Source organism: Nomascus leucogenys, chromosome 2, assembly GCF_006542625.1.
Source record: "Nomascus leucogenys isolate Asia chromosome 2, Asia_NLE_v1, whole genome shotgun sequence".
Classification (NCBI taxonomy): domain Eukaryota; kingdom Metazoa; phylum Chordata; class Mammalia; order Primates; family Hylobatidae; genus Nomascus; species Nomascus leucogenys.
The window spans coordinates 103,997,330-104,016,039 of record NC_044382.1 but is presented as its reverse complement, the minus strand read 5'-3'; the positions used below and the strand labels follow the sequence as shown (position 1 = coordinate 104,016,039).

General features: G+C 36.6%; 1 protein-coding gene across 2 annotated transcripts in view; it reads left to right on the top strand.

Moving 5' to 3' along the window:
* TTC37 (tetratricopeptide repeat domain 37) overlaps positions 1-9,933 on the top strand; it is a 91,700-nt gene extending 81,767 nt beyond the window's left edge. For both annotated transcript variants that reach the window (XM_030816979.1, XM_030816972.1), the window contains 3 exons: positions 3,922-4,052; positions 5,842-5,965; positions 9,147-9,933. In XM_030816979.1, coding sequence (XP_030672839.1) covers positions 3,922-4,052; positions 5,842-5,965; positions 9,147-9,221 — 330 coding nt within the window. In that variant the 3' untranslated portion in view covers positions 9,222-9,933. The remainder of the gene's footprint in view (positions 1-3,921; positions 4,053-5,841; positions 5,966-9,146) is intronic.
* Positions 9,934-18,710: the final 8,777 nt, after the last annotated feature.

Here is an 18,710-nt window from a genome sequence, read left to right as displayed (position 1 = left end):
TCTGACAAAAGTCTAATATCCAGAATCGATAAGGAACTTAAATCAGCAAGCAAAAAACATAACCCCATTAACAGACAGTTAAAGGACATTAACAAACACTTCTCAAAAGAAGACATATAAGTGGCCAACAAACATATGAAAAAATGCTATCCCTATTAGTCATCAGAGAAATGCAAATAAAAACCATACTGAAACACCATCTCACACCAGTCAGAATGGCTATTATTGAAAAGTCAGAAAATAAGAGGCTGGATGTGATGGCTTATGCCTGTAATCCCAGCACTTTGGGAGGCCAAAATGGGTGGATCATTTGAGCCCAGGAGTTCAAGACCAGCCTGGACAACTTGGCAAAACCCTATCTCTACAAAAAAAATTAGCCAGGCATAGTGGCATGCTCCTGTAGTCCCAGCTACTTGGGAGGCTGAAGTGGGAGAATCACCTGAGCTTGGGAGGTTGAGACTGCAGTGAGCTGAGATCTTGCCCTCTCACTCTCTCCTGGGCCACAGAGTCAGACCCTGTCTCAAACACACAAGCAAATAAACAAACAATAACAACAAAAATAACAGGTGCTGGCGAAGCTGCAGAGAAAAGGGAATGATTAAATGCTTATATACTGTTGGTGGGGATGTAAATTAGTTCAGCCACTGTGGAAAGCAGTTTGTAGATTTCTCAACTTAAAGCTACCATTTGACCCAGCAATCATATTACTGAGTATATACTCAAAGGAAAATAGATCATCATACCATAAAGACACATGCCTTCGTGTGTTTATCACTGCACTATTCACAATGCAGGCATGGAATCAACCTTGGTGCCATATAGTGGATTAGATAAAGAAAATGTGGTACATATACACCATAGAAATACTATACAGCCATAAAAAAGGAACAAAATCATGTCCCTTGCAGCAACATGGATGGAACTGAAGGCCCTAATTCTAAGTGAATTAACACAGGGACAGAAAATCAAATACTGCATGTTCTCACTTGTAAGTGGGAGCTGAACATTGAGCACACGTGAACATAAACATGGGAACAACAGACACTGTGGACCACTGGGGGTGAAGGAGTGGGACAGGGGTTGATAAACTACCTGTTGGGTATTATGCTCCCTAACTGGGTGCAATATACCCATGGAACAAACCTGCACATGTATCCTCTGTATCTAAAGTTAAACTTAAAAAAAAAAAAAAAAAAAGGCATCAGAAGAGTGGAGTTAGAGAAGGATTTGTGAAGACGTTTCTTTGGAGAGGGCTGTTGCCTCACCCATTTTCCCCCTGGCATGTTTCTACAGACAGATACACACAAAGTTGAGGAAGGGGGTCCTACCAGAGAGAGGGAGGCTTCAATCTGTGTCCTCTGGGGTCCTGGAAGCATGTGTCTAGAAGCATATAAACAGGTATCTAACATGTTTCAGAGACTGTGGCACTCAGTCTAAGGTGTTAGGACAGAGAAAAGGGGAGTTGCTAGCGTTTTAGAAAGTGATCCCATGTTTCTGGGAGAGAGTGGTCAACAGTAGAATAATCCCAAGGGTAGGCAGGAGTATCTCCTTGTGCTATAGGGAGGAAGGAATGAAGGAGAGTTGCTGCAGACAGAATTAGCAATACTCTCAGAGTTTGTTAGATCCAGAAATGAGCAATGCCAGTGGTGAGAGTGGGTTGGTGTAGGAGTTATCCTAGATCCTGTTCAGTAAGGCCACCTAGAGGGATGATGGGATGTCAGCAGAAAGGAATCTGAAGTTTCCACATTGCTAGAGGATGTAGAGAGAGTGAGAAGAATAGAATACATTTGCTAGATTAGTGGAACTGCAGATGAGCAGGGCTGGCTTCATGGGCATGCAGCCTCTGCAGTTACACAGGATGTCATACTTGATTTAATGTTCTGTTGTTGCTATCTTGAAACTCTTGGTAATTTTTAAACAAAGGGCCCTGCACTTTATTTTGCACTGGGTCCCACAGCTTATGTTGCTGGGTCTGCAGATGAGAGACTTCCAATGAAGTTGGGAGTCTCTGCTAAAGCCAGGTTGAGAAAAAGAGCTTTAAATATCTATCAACCCTGGAGAGCTTGGCACCACCTTACAATGGCACCAGTTAAATGCAAATTTCTAGTATTTCAGTAGGGTCCTGAAGCTACAGTTAGCCACAGGAATTGGGAGTACTAGGGAAAAGGAACCAGCCACCTGCTACTGCCTGTAACCATACTCTAGCCTGGGAGCTGAGGGGAATTGGGGCGGGGCAGGGAAGTATGTGCAAATATTACTTTTCAACAAAGACTGAAGTGTTAAAAAAAAAAAGAGGACATTCTAATTGAGACTGTATTTGTGGATGAATATAAGAAAAATGGAATAAGACTCATGGGGCCTAATGTAATTTACATCCAGGGACACAGAAAAAGTATCTCTCAAATAAATGTTGAAGAGGTGGTGGGAAAAGAAAATAAAAGTGCATTCTGATCACTTTGTTTAATATGCCAGGTATATATAGTAACTTTTTCCTTATAAAGTCATCTTTGGGCTAACTTTACAGAGTGTTTTATATGATTTCATAGAATTTAGAGAGTGTATTATTAAAAGCATCCGACGAGAGTTTTATGTTACTGGTTTTTAATAAGATGTTAAGAATAATTGTATTAGAATGTGCTTTGCCTTACTTTCTTTGTCAGATGTACCCAAAGTAGCCACTATTTATAGAAGATGCATCATAACCACTGTTGTCTATTTTCACATTCATTATAGCCTCCTCTTACTTGATTATACAAATTGCTATTGCCTATACTGCACTCAGAGATAATTGCTCTAATTTTTGTTACATAATTTAGTGTTTGAAATAGACTATATATATTGACTCACTATATTGACTTTATTAAAATACATGTTTTAGATACTTGTGGTTATGAAATCTTTGTCAAAATTTGAGATTTTTTAAATGAAACTTTTTTATGCATTTTTTTCTCTTTACATAATTCAGGAAAGTGTTCATCACTTCAGTTTGTTACTGTTTCTTCAGAAATACTTACCTTTGTTATTTCTGAGTCAGTACCTAATATGAGAATAAAGCTTGTAACCCAAGTAATATATAGATACATTAATATCTTAGCCATGAAGTAAAATTTTTAAAAAGTTTTTAGTACTGATTACTTTGATTTAATACCTTTATCTCTGATCTGTTTTGTACTTTTTTATATTGGGAGTTTATTAAAATACTTTATTTCAGCCTTTCCTCTCTCCTTAGATAATTTTTGAAATGTAGAACTCTATATTTATCACTACCAGTTAAAGAATCAATTATGTTAAATTGAGTTTTGTATATTTGGTAGGCACAAGACTGATAGATTTTATTCACCTATGTAGTATAATAGTGCATTTTCTTTAAACAAATATTTTAGTGCTTTTTAAATATCTCCTCTTTGAAAACCACCTTTATCCCAGTCTACCCCATTCTGTAGCTCCTTTAGAGCAGGGATCAGATCTTAAATCTTTTTGTAGTAATTATACTCCTTGTATTATTTGTATGGTGACTTGCACAAATAGGTACTCAATAAGAATTGAATTGTTGGCCGGGCGCGGTGGCTCACGCCTGTAATCCCAGCACTTTGGGAGGCTGAGGTGGGCGGATCACAATGTCAGGAGATCGAGACCATCCTGGCTAACATGGTGAAACCCCGTCTCTACTAAAAATACAAAAAAATTAGCCGGGCGTGGTGGCGGGCATCTGTAGTCCCAGCTACTTGGGAGACCGAGGCAGGAGAATAGTGTGAACCCGGGAGGCGGAGCTTGCAGTGAGCCGAGATTGCGCCACTGCACTCCAGGCTGGGTGACAGAGCGAGACTCTGTCTCAAAAAAAAAAAAAAAAAAGAATTGAATTGCATACTTTTCAAATAAATATGCCAAATCTGAGTTAATATTTGTCTTACATTTTTATAGGCTAACATTTCCAGTGATCACTGGCCATCTTTGGTTCAAGAGGCTACAACTGAGGCCTTGAAGCTTTGCTTTTGTCCACTGGCTGTTCTTTTACAAGCTTTGTTACAATTCAAACGCAAAATGGGGGCAAGGTATGAAGAATCTTCATCTTTTTCTTATAAATGCTTCTTCACTTTAAATCTTTCTAGGAAACAATCAAGGAAAGATTATAAACTTTAAAGTTTGTAACAGAACAATTTAACAAACTTTGGGGGGTATTTATATATCTGTATCTACTTTGGAAGAACTAGTTCCAGAAATCCAGTAAGGGAGAAACAAAGCCTTATATTTGTTTAAAAAGGCAATTTGATACATATTTATAGGGCATGAGGGGTTTGGCATGATAGCATTTCCAGTGAAGAAGGTCTTGGAGTTTTTGTTCTTCACTGTGTTAGGAGGCACCAACAGTGTGATGTGGGTTCTAGAAACAAATAAAACCAAAAGACCCCAATTCAAGGCTACATTATCAGTTCTTGCTATTGTAATAAGCTATGAAAAAAGTAATAAATATTGAAAAGGCAGAGACATGTTGCTTATAAATGATGTGGTTTCCTATCTAGAAAATCCAAAAGCTGCTCTGATTAAAATACAAAAATTCTATAGCAATGTTTATGTTGGAAGAAGTGTACTTAAATTTGAAGAAAATTACTTAAAGATCACATGGGTAAAAAATACAGGCAAGAATACTTTAATATTTTGAAAATATCTAGTTCTAATATATACTACATAGAATACAAAGCATCTGTAAGTAAAGCAGTGATTGAGGAGCAAACATGATTGGAACAGAATAGGTATGGTAGAAATGGAGGTTAGTACATATAAATATGTAGCAAAAGACACATCACAAAATAGGGATGGTGGAAGATTAAGACCATATGGCCGATTAGCAACTCCAGCACTATTTATTAACATTTATTTATTTGGGGCCATTTTTATGTGTGACTAATTTCACTAAGAAATGTTTTATGCTGTAATTTAAACTTCCTAATGAACTACTACTGCTCATGCTCAATGTTGGTAACTTAGAGAGTACTATCTCCCCTTCACCCCCTACCCCAATAATCTTTGTTAACACCTCCCATAATTTTTATCGCCTTCAAAACCTAGCCCAAATAAAGATGCAGTCTAAGAAAAATAACAACGTGCTTACTACGTGATCCCTCTGCAAAAGCATCTTCAAGACAAGTTATTTAGTTCCTGCTTCAAACTAATTGCTACTTAGAAGATCTTTCTGTTTAGCAGTTCTGAATATACTAATGGTTTATGTTGTTTTTAGCAGTACAGAAGTTTTGGAGTCATAGATGTTAGTAAATTAGGAAAGAAAAAATTATAACACAGCTGTAAATCAGCCTTTTATTACATGGGTTTACATTATCATACACATCCTTGAAAACATATGCTAAAAGCCTGATATGATATACATAGCCTGTAATGTAGACATTGAATATTTCTTGTTCCACTCTTTATCACCCTTGCATTATTTAGTGACTTATTTAGTTTCTGCCTACTTTTCAAAAAGATTGGAGGTAGAGGACTCAAAGTAGATTATAAAATAGGGACTGTCTCCCTGTTCTCTTTGGAATGAGAATAATTTGGAATAATTTACTTCTCTGCCATATGGGAATAATAACTACCTACCTAATAAGGTTGTGAACGTTAAATACAGCCATATGTATAAACATTTAGCATGATACCTAGTGCATGATAAACACTCAATAGATATTAACCATTATTACCTTTATTGTTATCTGAATTAAAAAATCATAATCAGACACCACATCTGCAAAAATATGAGAAAGATAATGTGTGTGTGAGATTAGTATAGGAAATATCTTATGGTAATTTGCATGCTTTGGACTAAATGTACATTTTTTTTTCCAGAGAGACACGGCGTCTTTTGGAAAGAGTAGTATATCAGCCTGGGTATCCCAAATCTATTGCATCAACTGCACGTTGGTACCTACTGAGACACTTATATGCCAAAGATGACTATGAGCTGATTGACGTAAGGCATTGATTTTATTTAAAATGTTTGAGGCATTGATTTTATTTAAAATGTTTTATCTTTGATCTAAGGGTTTTAGAGTTGTTGTTCAAAGTTACTTCACTTTTAAGATTGAATTTTTAAAAACTGAATGTGTAATTTTTTGGCTAATAAAAGACTACAATGTCTACTGTTACATCTGTTGAAAATGAGAAATATTTACGCACATGGTTTGAAGGTTAAATATATAGTTTGTATCTTACCATGGGTTAGTTATGAAATTCTCCTTTTGATATTAGAACATCAAAAGCTGGGGCTCTTTGGCGTAAATAACAGAACTGTTAAAACCTGTGTTTAAAAAAAGTTTAATGTTGATTTAACCTGTATGTGTACAAGATGCCTTTATATGGGGAAACTATACAGGTTGAGCATCCCTAAATTAAAAATCCAAAGTCTGAAATGCTCCAAAATCTGACACTTTTTGAGTACCAATAACCTTGGGGTCGTGATCAGTTGTGAAGCTTGTTGTAAGTAATTAGATACTAATCGTAGGTGACAAATGGTTTTACTTTTTTATTTTCAGTAATAAAATATAACAGATTCATGGATATTTTTATATATCTCTCTATTAATGCATTCCTATAAGCTTTTTTAAGTGAAAGAGAAGGGTAGAATTTTAAGGAGCTTGTCTAATTGCAGGACTTTATCTCTGAACCAATGAGAACATCACAAGTTTAAAAGTCATCCATTAAATGTACTGAGGTTGTAAAAAGTTGCAAACTGCTGATCTAAAGCCCTTACCTAGTGAAGTTTATAACAATACAAATATATGACCATCTAAACCCAACCTAAAGCAGTATCAAAAATCAACGTTTTCTTTCCCTTTTTTGGCCAGAAAGGAACGACTTAACTACACTTTCTTTCATATTATTTATTTACCTTTGTTATTTCTTTATAAATTGATGGATAAAATATTTTGTCCAGTTTTTAATAAACATTGGATTCTTTTATAGTAAGGAAGGAAAGAAAAAGCCGTAAGAATGAAGCAATGAATCAAGACTTTTTCCCAAAGTGACATTTGTTTAAAGCTATAGTTAGTCATTCCTTTTCTTTTTTAAAGAAAGGACTCTAAAGAAGTCGAAGGTTTTAACTGTATTTAAGCAAGAAGCAAGGCTAAGTAAAAATGGCCGGCTGGTAAACCAAAGGAGAGAATGACCATGCATGAATCGTCACTGGTCCTGTATTAACATCACAACGATTATACTGTTTTTGCCTGCCTATATTTCTCTTTTCCTGAAACCAGGATATGATATACCCCTTACAGTCTTTTTAACCCAGAGTTTCTCATCTTCAGAGATCTCAACTCAACCTACTGAGATTGTGGAATGCACAATTTTTTCTTGGGTGTGGGTAGAGGGTGGGTACTGTCCTGTGCAATGTTAGATATTTGGCAGCATCCTTGGTCTGCTAGGTGTTAGTTGTATTTTTGCAGCCATTGCAGTGGAGGCAAATAGGCAGATAGGATGGAGTTAGAGGTAACAGAATCCTAATGGAATGTTCATGTTATCTTTAAAAAATTATTTGCTTTATCCTTGCCTTTACTATAAAATACATGTGACAGTTTCTAGTGTACTTCTCATGGTATGGCTCTGGCATCTAAATATATAAATATATAAATATATGTATCCAAAATTATTTTGAATAATGTAGAGAATATACAAATGTATTGGGTTAAAATTTTCATAGCTTTAGCCAACAATTTTAAAAACACAATGAAAATCACTGAAAAGCTTTTTCAGTCTACCTACAGCATTTTGAAATACTGTTTGCCTTTTGGTGAAACGTAAAAGCTGAAAGAAATAGTGAAGAAAACAATGCTTGGAGAAAGGCATTATAAATCAGCATATTCCAAATCAAAAAGGTAGAACATATATGAATGTTGGGAGACAGTTCACCATGGATCTCTTGCATTTCTAAATATCCTGTGAGCAGGAGGCCAGATTACTCTTTGTTCTAGTCTATCTTTTCAAAGATATTCGTATAGTGAACATCCTTGGAAGACAGAGATCGTATCTCCCTCCAGAACAAAGGGTAGATATTCCTGTCCATTATAAAAGATTAAGCATCCTAGGCTTAGGGTTCCCTTCTTGTAATGCAACCGACTGCGTATGTGGGAAACTGTATCAGTCCATCCACGTCACAGGCTGAGAGGACAAGAAGAACAGGGGGAAATATGTTGATGCTCATGCTGTTTGCCGTACCTTAAATAATGAAGACTTTTCTCTGTGACCTAAAAATCCTGTATCTTCTGGCAGTATCTGTGGAACTGTGACAGGCTAACTTGTTAGCTTCCAAATAGAGCAGAATCTCAGACCCTTCACAGTGCTTGACAATGAACAACCAAAAAATGTTTTAGTATGAAGGATCAGCTGAAATTGAATCTTCTAGTTTGTGAAATAGGTAAAATCATGGAAAAGTTCTTGATAAAGCCTAGAACCTATAGCCTAGATCCTGAGCTGTGGTTTCAAAGAAGAGCAATTTCATTTGAACAGTTCTATGCATGAAGTGGTCTTTTTGAGTAAGGGTTTAGAGGTGACAGTCTTATTAACAAAGTCAACACACAAAACCTTTAATTTTATGCAGTGCTGATAATGATAGCAATCAGGCTGGGCGCAGTGCCTCACGCCTGTAATCCCAGCACTTTGGGAGACCAAGGCCAGCAGATCACTTGAGGTCAGAAGTTTGAGACCAGCCTCTGGCCAACATGGTGAAACCCCATCTCTATTAAAAATACAAAAATTAGCCAGGTGTGGTGGTGGGCGCCTGTAATCCCAGCTACTTGGAAGGCTGAGGTGGGAGAATCTCTCGAACCCGGGAGGTGGAGGTTGCAGTAAGCCGCCAAGATCGCACGACTACACTCCAGCCTGGGTGACAGAGCGAGACTCTTGTCTCAAAAAAAAAAAAAAAAAGAAAGGCAATCAGAATGTTAGCATCTAAACTAATTTGAATGAATCGTGCATTTCTCTGATGTTAGCTTTGTTTAAACAATTTATATCTGCAAAAGTGACTGAAAGATTGCACAGAGTCACTTTTCCTAGTGTAGTTTGATGTTGCCTTTTTGGATTACTTGGCTTCAATGAATCAAAATACAGATATTGTTAATAAACAAAATACTAATGTTCCTGTTTGTGATTTCCCATAGGTGCTGGTAAACAATGCCAAAACTCATGGAGATACAAGAGCATTGGAACTGAATCAGAGATTGTCCTCACAATAACATTGGATTATTTTATAGTAAGGAAGCAAAGAAAAAGCTGTAAGAATGAAGCAATGAATCAAGACTTCTACCCAAAGCAACATTTTTTTAAACTATATTTATTCCTTTTCTAAAGGAATCTAAAGAAGTTGAAGTTTTTAAGTTAGGAATGCAATTTTCCATTAACTCCAAACCTGATTTTAATCTGAAAAAAAAAAAAAAAAATTTAATTTTGGAAAACCAGAATGAAAGGAAAACCATTATTGCCTTGGTTGCTTAACATTATTTGTAAACCATTATTTTCTGCATCTTGCATGGTGCACAATAGAATATCTTTTACTGTAATCCCTTACAATAAAGCCTTAATAGCCATTTTCTATGTAATATGCAAAAGTAGATTAGCACAATGCACAATTTTCTTTTGTTAAAAATCAAATTCAAAGATTTAATTCCTCCTATGAATTCTAAAGTTCAGCAAACCAACTCATCATAAAATCCAAATAATCTTGTAACTTATCTAGTGATTCATCTCAGATTCTGTTGAAAAACCATAATATAAATGTTGATGAGTCTAGACTCTAATGGATATGTTTATATAATTCCAAACACTCAGGTATGTGAATGCATTTAAAAACATTAATGGAAAATAATGCTGACAATATTTAATTGATCATGCAATTCCTTCAATTATGATGGAAAGACTTGAACTTTCTGAAATAAAACAAAAATACAGTGTCTTGTTTTCTTTATAGTGTCAATATCAGACATAATTTCTAAATTTCAAATTTTAAAACTTGAAAGCACAGTTTTCTATTTTTTTAAGCTCTTTACATATTTGAAGAAACTGTCACTTTGGATTTGTGGTTTTAAAAATATTTTCAGACACTTAAATATTTATTGTACAGAAAATATGTGGTTATGTGATTTATGTAGGTGGCTTTTCTAAACCAGCAGTGTCAGGATGTTACTTTTTAAGATAAGGTAAATTGATAATATCCTATAGTTAAGTTGTACTTTTGAACTGAATTTTCATCTGGTGTTTCCCAAATCTGGCTGAACATTATAATCATTCATATTTATGCAATCAGAATCTTTAAGGATGCGGCCAGGCCTAGGACTCTGCATTTTAAAGGTATGCCAAAGAAATCCTAATGTTTATTCAGATTTTCAAACTATTATATTACTCCAGTGATGATTCTTCCCTTTATTTCTTCAGCACATGCCATTCTCTGCTCATTTCTTCCTTATCTTCATAACTGTCAAACTGATTCAGTGATTTTAACAACCTGGTCCACAGACTTAGCCATACATGCACTTCAAAAGGCTGCCTGCATAGCCCTCATCTCCATGCCCCCATTTCCTCAGGAATACACTTCAGCTTTTTCTTCCAGAATGGGTTGGCTCCATCTACCTAAATGCTTTGTATTCAGTTCTTGCCGTCCATCTGTTTTCTGGAGCGTCACTTGCTTCATAAGATTACCCTTTGCTTCGGGACCATAATCAAAGGGTAACCTTTTGACTTCCTTGCCAAATTCTGCCTTCCAGGGACCTCAAACCCAGGTTTTTCTAGACTGGAGGGTTGGAAAAACACCTGAGTTGATACTGTCTCAGGTCATTCTTTTTTGCATTTATGTGCACACATGCTCTCTTAACTTTCGTTGCCTTCTTCTCAAATTGCCGCCCAGTTACCGTGAGCCTCAGATCATTTCTGCTCACATAATTTTTATGGAGCTTACTTTGTGCCAGAGCTAGGCTAAGTGTTCTTAACATTGTCATTTAATACTAATTAATAAAAGTGAATGGTGTTAAACAACATGCCTAAAGCAAAGGAAATTCAAGATGAATCGGTGTTATCAGATTCCAGAAATTCTAAAACAGTGGCCAGAATGTCTTTTGGGAGTTTTAAAGTTTGTTTTTTTAGATAGAGTTTCGCTCTTGTTGCTCAGGCTGGAGTGCAATTGTGCAATCTCGGCTCACCGCAATCTCCGCCTCCTGGGTTCAAGTGATTCTCCTGCCTCAGCCTTCTGAGTAGCTAGGATTACAGCCATGCACCACCACACCCAGCTAATTTTTTTTGTATTTTTAGTAGAGACGGGGTTTCTCCATGTTGATCAGGCTGGTCTCGAACTCCCGACCTCAGGTGATCCGCCTGCCTTGGCCTCCCAAAGTGCTGGGATTACAGGCGTGAGCCACCGTGCCTGGCTCTATACATTAATTAGAGAAATTAGATTTAAAATTATTTCCTGAAGTACCAGTATTTAATATTCATATTAGTATTTCATTACTTTTGTTATATTTTGTTTGAGAACTGTAGTGAATTTTCTGCTATTTTTATCCATTTTTTATTATTAATTAGATGTTTATACACTAGTTTGGCATCTGATAATTTCCTATGGGAAAAACATGTTTCAGTTTCCAAGTAAACTTTTGGAACACAGTCTGTTTGTTTGGGATCACTTGTCATTTTTCATGAAGTGTCCCTGTTAATTTCTGGTCAGGAGAAAGCAATCTAAAATGCTGTGCTCTCTTTTCACTTTACAACAAGGAGCTATTAAACTTCCTTTAATTTAAAATTCTCTACAGAATAGGATTAGGTAGAAATACTCATACATTAAGGGAATTAAAATCTGTGGTTATTTAAAACAGTATAAAACATTAGGTAAATATTTACTAGTTTGTAATGTATGAATATGAAGGTATACATATTTGGTTGCTGCATAAAAAGTTTGAAACCTGCTTTGGGAAAGTTTTATAGGAACACAAAAATGAAGCATGTTTTGGAGTATGAGTGAATGTGGCTTGCAGATCCCTTTTTGTCTTGACACATTAAAAAATGTAGAAACTTTGTTTTGGCAAGGTTGACCCTTGTCTCTCTACAGGTCTTCCTTTCATTCACTTTAGTTATTAATGGCTAGAAAATGTCTCAGGCTGCCATCCTGCTTGTTGTAAGGTATAGCACTCAGCTGCTGGTGATAAACTGACCCTCAGTTTGTAGGAGAGGTTTTTTTGTTTTGTTTCTATTTTTGTACATTAAAAAGGTACATTTATGTATTATATACAGGTACAATAATTTTTCCACTTGTGTTTTTAAAGACTTTTTATACAGACAAAATGAAAGTCCAAAAACTCCCTCATTTAGAGTATGTGCCTCATTTTTGGTTTAGAAAATGTAGTTAGTCACATAAGATCTATTGTAACTCCAGACCATTCATGGTGTCTAGCTGTCCCTATGCTACAATAGTGGGTTTTTCATTCTTTTGGATTAGAAACTTTTTGAATAGCAATATTTTAAATCCTGGTATGCCTAAATAAACACCCTATACAAACATAATATTTTTATAAGTGCTAAACTATCTTTAGACCTCAAAATGTTTTGAAGTAGGAAAATAAAGGTTAGTATCTCTTTAACAAGAGCTGTTATGAAACATTTGAAATATTTGTTCTTATTAATTATAAACTTAGAATTGAAAATACCTGTTTGTTTTAGGGAAGGGAAATGGCGCCAATAGAATGATGATTGAAGTTGGAGTATCCACTAAAACAAGGGTTGGATTTCATATTATATCACTGGACTGTTGAAATAATTGTCATGTCATGAGGGTTCGAATCAGTATAAAAAAGTTTATTTGGGCTTCATTCTTCACCATATACTTTCCCTGTATGTAATGCTTATTATAAAAACATATTTACATTTTTCTGGGGATAAGGTGGGTATGAAAAAAATGCTTATCTTGCAGCTTTTTCCTATAGTAAGCAGAATAATGGCCCACAAAGATATTAATGCTCTAATTCCTGGTTTGTGAAGATGTGGCAAAAGGAATGTAGTTGTTCATTTGTATAATAGCTGATGTATGAACTACACGCAACATGCTACTTACAGCACAGTATCACCAACACCATTGTTAAGTACTTCACTCTAATTCTCTTTAAAATAAACGACATTAAATTATACTCACAAAACTTAAGTGGTATGTTTCAAGCTGAGTTTCAATATTGCATGGGTATGAAACTAGGTAAGTCTTGACCTTTAGTTTTTATTTGAATTTGTAAAATAGACCTTGAGCTAGGTTTCTAATGGCAACATTCTGTTGTTCTAAGTCCACCAATGTTTTCCAAGTCAGAAGTGAGCTGAAACAAAGTACTGAAATAAACTGCTTGGTGCAGCACCTGTGAAGCAGTACCCCTGGTTTCCATTGAACAGTGGGACCCCCTGTGCTTGAAGCCCTTCTTAGGGTAGAACCCCTTTGCCAAGAAACCTATACTGTAGAAAGAGATGCGTAAACAGGTCTTGGTTCTTGGTGCTAAGACTATGAGAAGGAAGGTTGTTCTACACTCAGAGAATACTTTAATGGAAGCCAGCATCTATGAATGGCTGAAAGTAATTACATGTGCCTGCTACATGCCAAATAGGTTATACTTCTTACGGAAAGACTACCCACATTAAATACAACATTTGAATTGTTTTATTATCTGACTCCCAGGTGACAAATAACTTGTTTCTAAGACCCTGCCTTTTTAATGCCATTTCCTTCCCTTTGATCATATAAAATATGGTCATTAATCTTCAGAGAAGAAATCCTACATACTTTAGTATCAAGCAATCAAGAGTGTTTCTGGAAAACATCTATATAATAGTGGTTTAAAAGTTCTAACCTTAATTCCTTCAATATAATAGATCAAGAAAGGAATAATACTGCACAAATAGTCTTTATATACACCCTAGCTTCAGAAGTTTGGAAATTAGCCTGTGAAGAAGTTAAGTGGTATGGAATAAAAGACAACTACAGGTTTGATCTTCGCAGAGTGAGTTATGTGTTTTCTTGCCTATACATCTTCCTGGCAGTACTAATTTCTCTTGTGTTGGGGACACAAGTGTCTCTGGGCACAGGAGAAAAGCCAGATGGAGCAGAAGGTTTTTTGTGTGGAAAGAAGGAGGAGTTTAGGCAGAGAGAAAAACCATTGCTGAGAAGGCAAATTTATATTGTTATAGGCAGCTTCTATTAGGTGGAGATAAATATATTTCTGAATTGCCTGAGGCCAGCCTTCCAGTGCCTCAGAACAAGTGTTATGCATATGGTTGGAAGGTTTTTCTAAGAAATAGATTCAGAGTAAAGAATCAACTCACAGGGCCCAGATTTACATAAACAGTGGTGAATAATTTGTAAATATTGGGAAATATATAGGCAGCATAAAGTTTTTGTGTTAGTCAAGTAGCTTCTAAGAAAGCCCAGATAAAATCTAGTATTACAAAGGATGTTGATACTGCACCAGCCCACCCTTTGCTTCGGGAGAGGAGCTTTTTGTGCTTATGAGGTAGTAATCATTACCCACCAAGGCTTCAGCAACTGGGGATAGATTGAATGCCCACCATGTGCCAAGCTCTTTACACTATTGCCTCATTTAATTTTCATGTTTTTTTTGTATAGTGGCTAGTATCCTTATTTTACAGACCAAAAAACTTTTATAAAGAAGTCTCAGAGAGATTATCTTTTCTAAAATTATCTGTATTCTTAGGCAAGCAGAATCTGGCCCCAAAGATAGTTTCCAATACTGTTGTCAAATGTTGTTCATGATTGCTGTCAACTCAAAGAAATGTAAAAAAGTTGAGGTGTGTATCTTTGAGACTGACTCAGTTATCCTACCAACCTGTATTCTGATGCTGCCATTTACCTTTTGGTACTATCTGAATTCTAGGAGGAACCTTAGGAAGAAGGGAACCTCCTCCTGAGGATTAACTTTGCAAATTTAAGTCTATGTAATGATAGAGAATAGAATACTCCGCTCTTGTTACATTTCGAAGTTGATATAAGCCAGCTGAAGTGAGCTTATTGTTTAATTTAATCATTTAATCCTTGAAAACATCACAAATGCCAGCCCTTGGTTTTCTCTTTGGCTTTTTCTAACCTGTCTTCCCAGAGTTCAACTTTCTTTTGGCCATCCCATGTTAAGGTACAAAGGACCTTACTTTATTTTTCTTTATCAACTAATCCCTGCAGAGGAGATAGTTGGTAAAAGCTCATGGATGTGCATATGTTCCTTCATTCATTCTTTTCTTTCTTCCTCTACCTATCCATCCATCCTGCATGTTTTGAATATTTAATGTTGGTATTATGAATACTTAAAAGCTGTTAAGTGCTAAGTGATAGAATTTTGACCTAGAGACTAGATGGATTCTTTAGTATAAGAGTCATTTTGGGTTGCAGGGGAGGGGGTTTGTCCAGTACCATGTAGGCCCCACTCCATTTGAAGTCTGTCCCTGAATGTTTGCCTTATGAACACAGTGCTTTACTTTTTTGTAGAAGAATGTACTAAATGAGTACTAATGGCTTTTACCTGGCTGTAATGTCAATTGGGTTTGCTTTGATGGCCAGGACTTTTGAAGGAAACATCCTTTACTGGACATTAGCATCAGCATCTTGTGCACCTCCAGTCAATGTCCATAATGTTGCTTCAGCTGTTGGCCTCCTTCTCCAGAGACAATTGAAAGAAATGCTTTTAAAATAGAGGAATAGTTCCACATTATAGTTTGTTCCAGGAGAAATCTATATTTTGCACTTCCCTCTGCTTTTGTCCATTGCTAGAATTATTGCAAGCCAAGGTATTTCTTCTCATACATAGTAAAAGGAACTTTTTTAAGTTTAAGTATTTTTAGATACTAATCTGAATCAAAGTTGTATGACAGTGCACCGTGGAACTTGTTTTTCTTTTCCCATAAAGATAAAAAACTCTGTTTACTTGTATTAATCAACAGCATTTATCAAGTACAGTACCTGTTATGTATCAGGCACTAGTATTAGATGGTTTACATATATTTAGAGAAACAGTGTACATAATGTTTAAGAACAAGTTCTCTGCTCTTGTGAGTTCAAATCCTTACCCTATCTTTTACTGGCAGTATGACCTTACATAAGTTATCTAACCTCTCTGTGCCTTGGTAATAGGCATCTGGTAGATTAAATGCGTTAATCTATGGAAAGTACTTTGGGTCGTCTCTAATATCTGATGATAACTCAATAAATGTTTCTTCTAATTCCTCAGTAGCCTACAAGATCGGTATCGTTAACCCCATTTTAAGATGAGGAAATTGAGATTCTGAAATTAAGGAATATATCCAAAGTCACACTGCTAATGAATGGTGGCACTGGGTTTAAACTCAGGCTTGTTAGACCACAAGACCCTTCAAGACTTCTCAGCATAGAAGTTTGGGTTATTTTTCTGTTTTCTCGTGCATCTTTTGAGACTGTTGAAGAAGACCTGGTTTATGACATAGTGCTGAGTTCATCAATGATTTCTGGTTTGTAAACATCACATTCGTATTTGTAAATATCTCCTGAAATGAAGTAGCAAAACTCTACAAAAGAATAGTTATGGAAATTTAGTATATGGAGTCACATTTTTATAACTGTTTATCAAGGGAACGATTTGACATAATATTAAACCCTTAACCACAAGTGTGTGTAACTCCAATCTGAAGAGGGAAATGCCTAATTAGGTAGAGGCCAAAACAGCCTAATGTTTTTCCTGGCAACCATCCTTCCTCTCTCAGGGAAGGCTCCCCACCCTCTCTGCATTGGAGAAGATGCAGCATGTTTATTTTATGGCATGGAAGGGGACTCAAGAAAGCATTTGTAACTATTCCTCACTGGGTTGCATAATACACCCTTTCAAGTTGACACTGTAGGTCAAGGTCCTCTTTGATAAATGGAAAACTAATGGTGGGTCTTGAAGTAATACTAGTAGAACTCCAAGTTGATCACTGACACCGTCTGCCAGCAGGAACTCCCAAGGAACACTGAAGCCTTCAAATGATTACACTCCCTCTCCTACTTTACTGCTGCACGTCTCACCATACTCGCCCAGGACTCTTCTGCTGTTCCTTCAGTGTTAGGTATCTTCAGTGTTAGGTGGTTCTTGGTCTCTAATTCTCACTGTAGTCTTCATGTCCCCAACCCCTATCCCACCTAACCAAGGCAATGCCTTTCTCCCCAGTAATTCCAGTAACCATGTCTCTGCTGGTGACTTCCAAAGCTAAATCCCCAGTTCAGATCTTTCTCTCATGCTCCAGGCCCAGCTGTCTCACTAACCACTGGACATCTCCCTTTGGATGTCCCATAGATGCCTCAAAATCAATTAGTTTAAAACATCTCATTATCCCCTCTCTGCTGTATTATTTCCCTCGTTTCCCACCGAAATTTGCTTCCCACACTGCATCTAATGTATTCTGTACACTGCAGCCAGAGGGATCTTTCTATAAAATGCAAATCTGTCACTCTCCTATTTAAGATCTTTTAAAGGCTACTCTGGATCCTTAAGATAAAGCCCAAGTTTCTCAATATGAGTTACAAAGTCTTTTGTGATTAGGCACCCCACTTTCCCTAACTTCTGCAGCTTTCTGTCTCACTACTCACCTCCCCTAACACACAGCGTAGGCTCTGACCTACACTTAGTAAGCTTCTTTCAATTTCTGGCATATATCCCATTCTCTTTTGGCCTCCAGGCCTTTGCTCAGGCTGATCAATCTGCCTGAGCCCTCACCTCTACCAGTCAAGCCTCTTTCCCTTGACTCATGTCTGCTTATACATTGGAGGTCTCAGTTTAGATATTCCTTCTTCTGGAAGACCCCTCTACCTGATTCCCTGTGTTTCTGGTAAACACAGGGAATGTGTTTCCTCTCCCTGGTTCTCCCATTATACTCTACTTTCCCATGTATTTGCAGTTTTAATTGTTGGTCTTTTCCACTAGACTATAAATTCCCTAAGGGCAGGGTTTGTGTTTAGGTTGTTCAATATTGTATCCACAGTGGCTAGCCCATGGATGTATGGAAGCTGGAAAGATAGAAAAAGTAATACTTCACAAAAAGTTTGGAGATCCCCTTTGTAAGGCAACAATGTGCACTGTGTGTGTGTGTGTGTGGGTGGGTGTACTATAGATCAAATTTTTCCTTTTTGGTGTTTTGGGATGCTACTTGCTGCTACTATGGGTGAAGCCAATGGAAGGGAGTCTATGTTTGGAAAATTAGAAGACGGGAGGGCTGCTGGTGTCTAGAGTACTCTGGGAATGCTGTTTCTTTGACCAAGGTCTTGGGCCTTGCTGCTCTCCTGACTAACAGATGGCGAGCATATATACCTCACAATGGGGCTGAGAAAGCAGTTACCTGTGTGGCAGAAGGGGAGGGATTTGTCCTTAATTTTTAGTGCAGAAGTAAAACACTTTGAACATGACCATCTAGTCCTCAGTATGAATAATTTCATATGGTTTTTCCCCAAAGAGCAAGTTTAAAATTTTTTATTCTACATATGTTAGATGTACAATGTGAGTTTTAATATACATTGTGATACCTCAGTCAAGCTAATTAACATATCACCTCACATAGTTACATTTTTGTGTGTGTGGTAAGAACACTGAAGATCTCTCAGCAAATTTCAAATTGACAGTACATTATTAAGTATGATCACCATGCTGTACATTCGATCTCCAGAATTTATTCATTTTAACTTTAAAATTTGTATC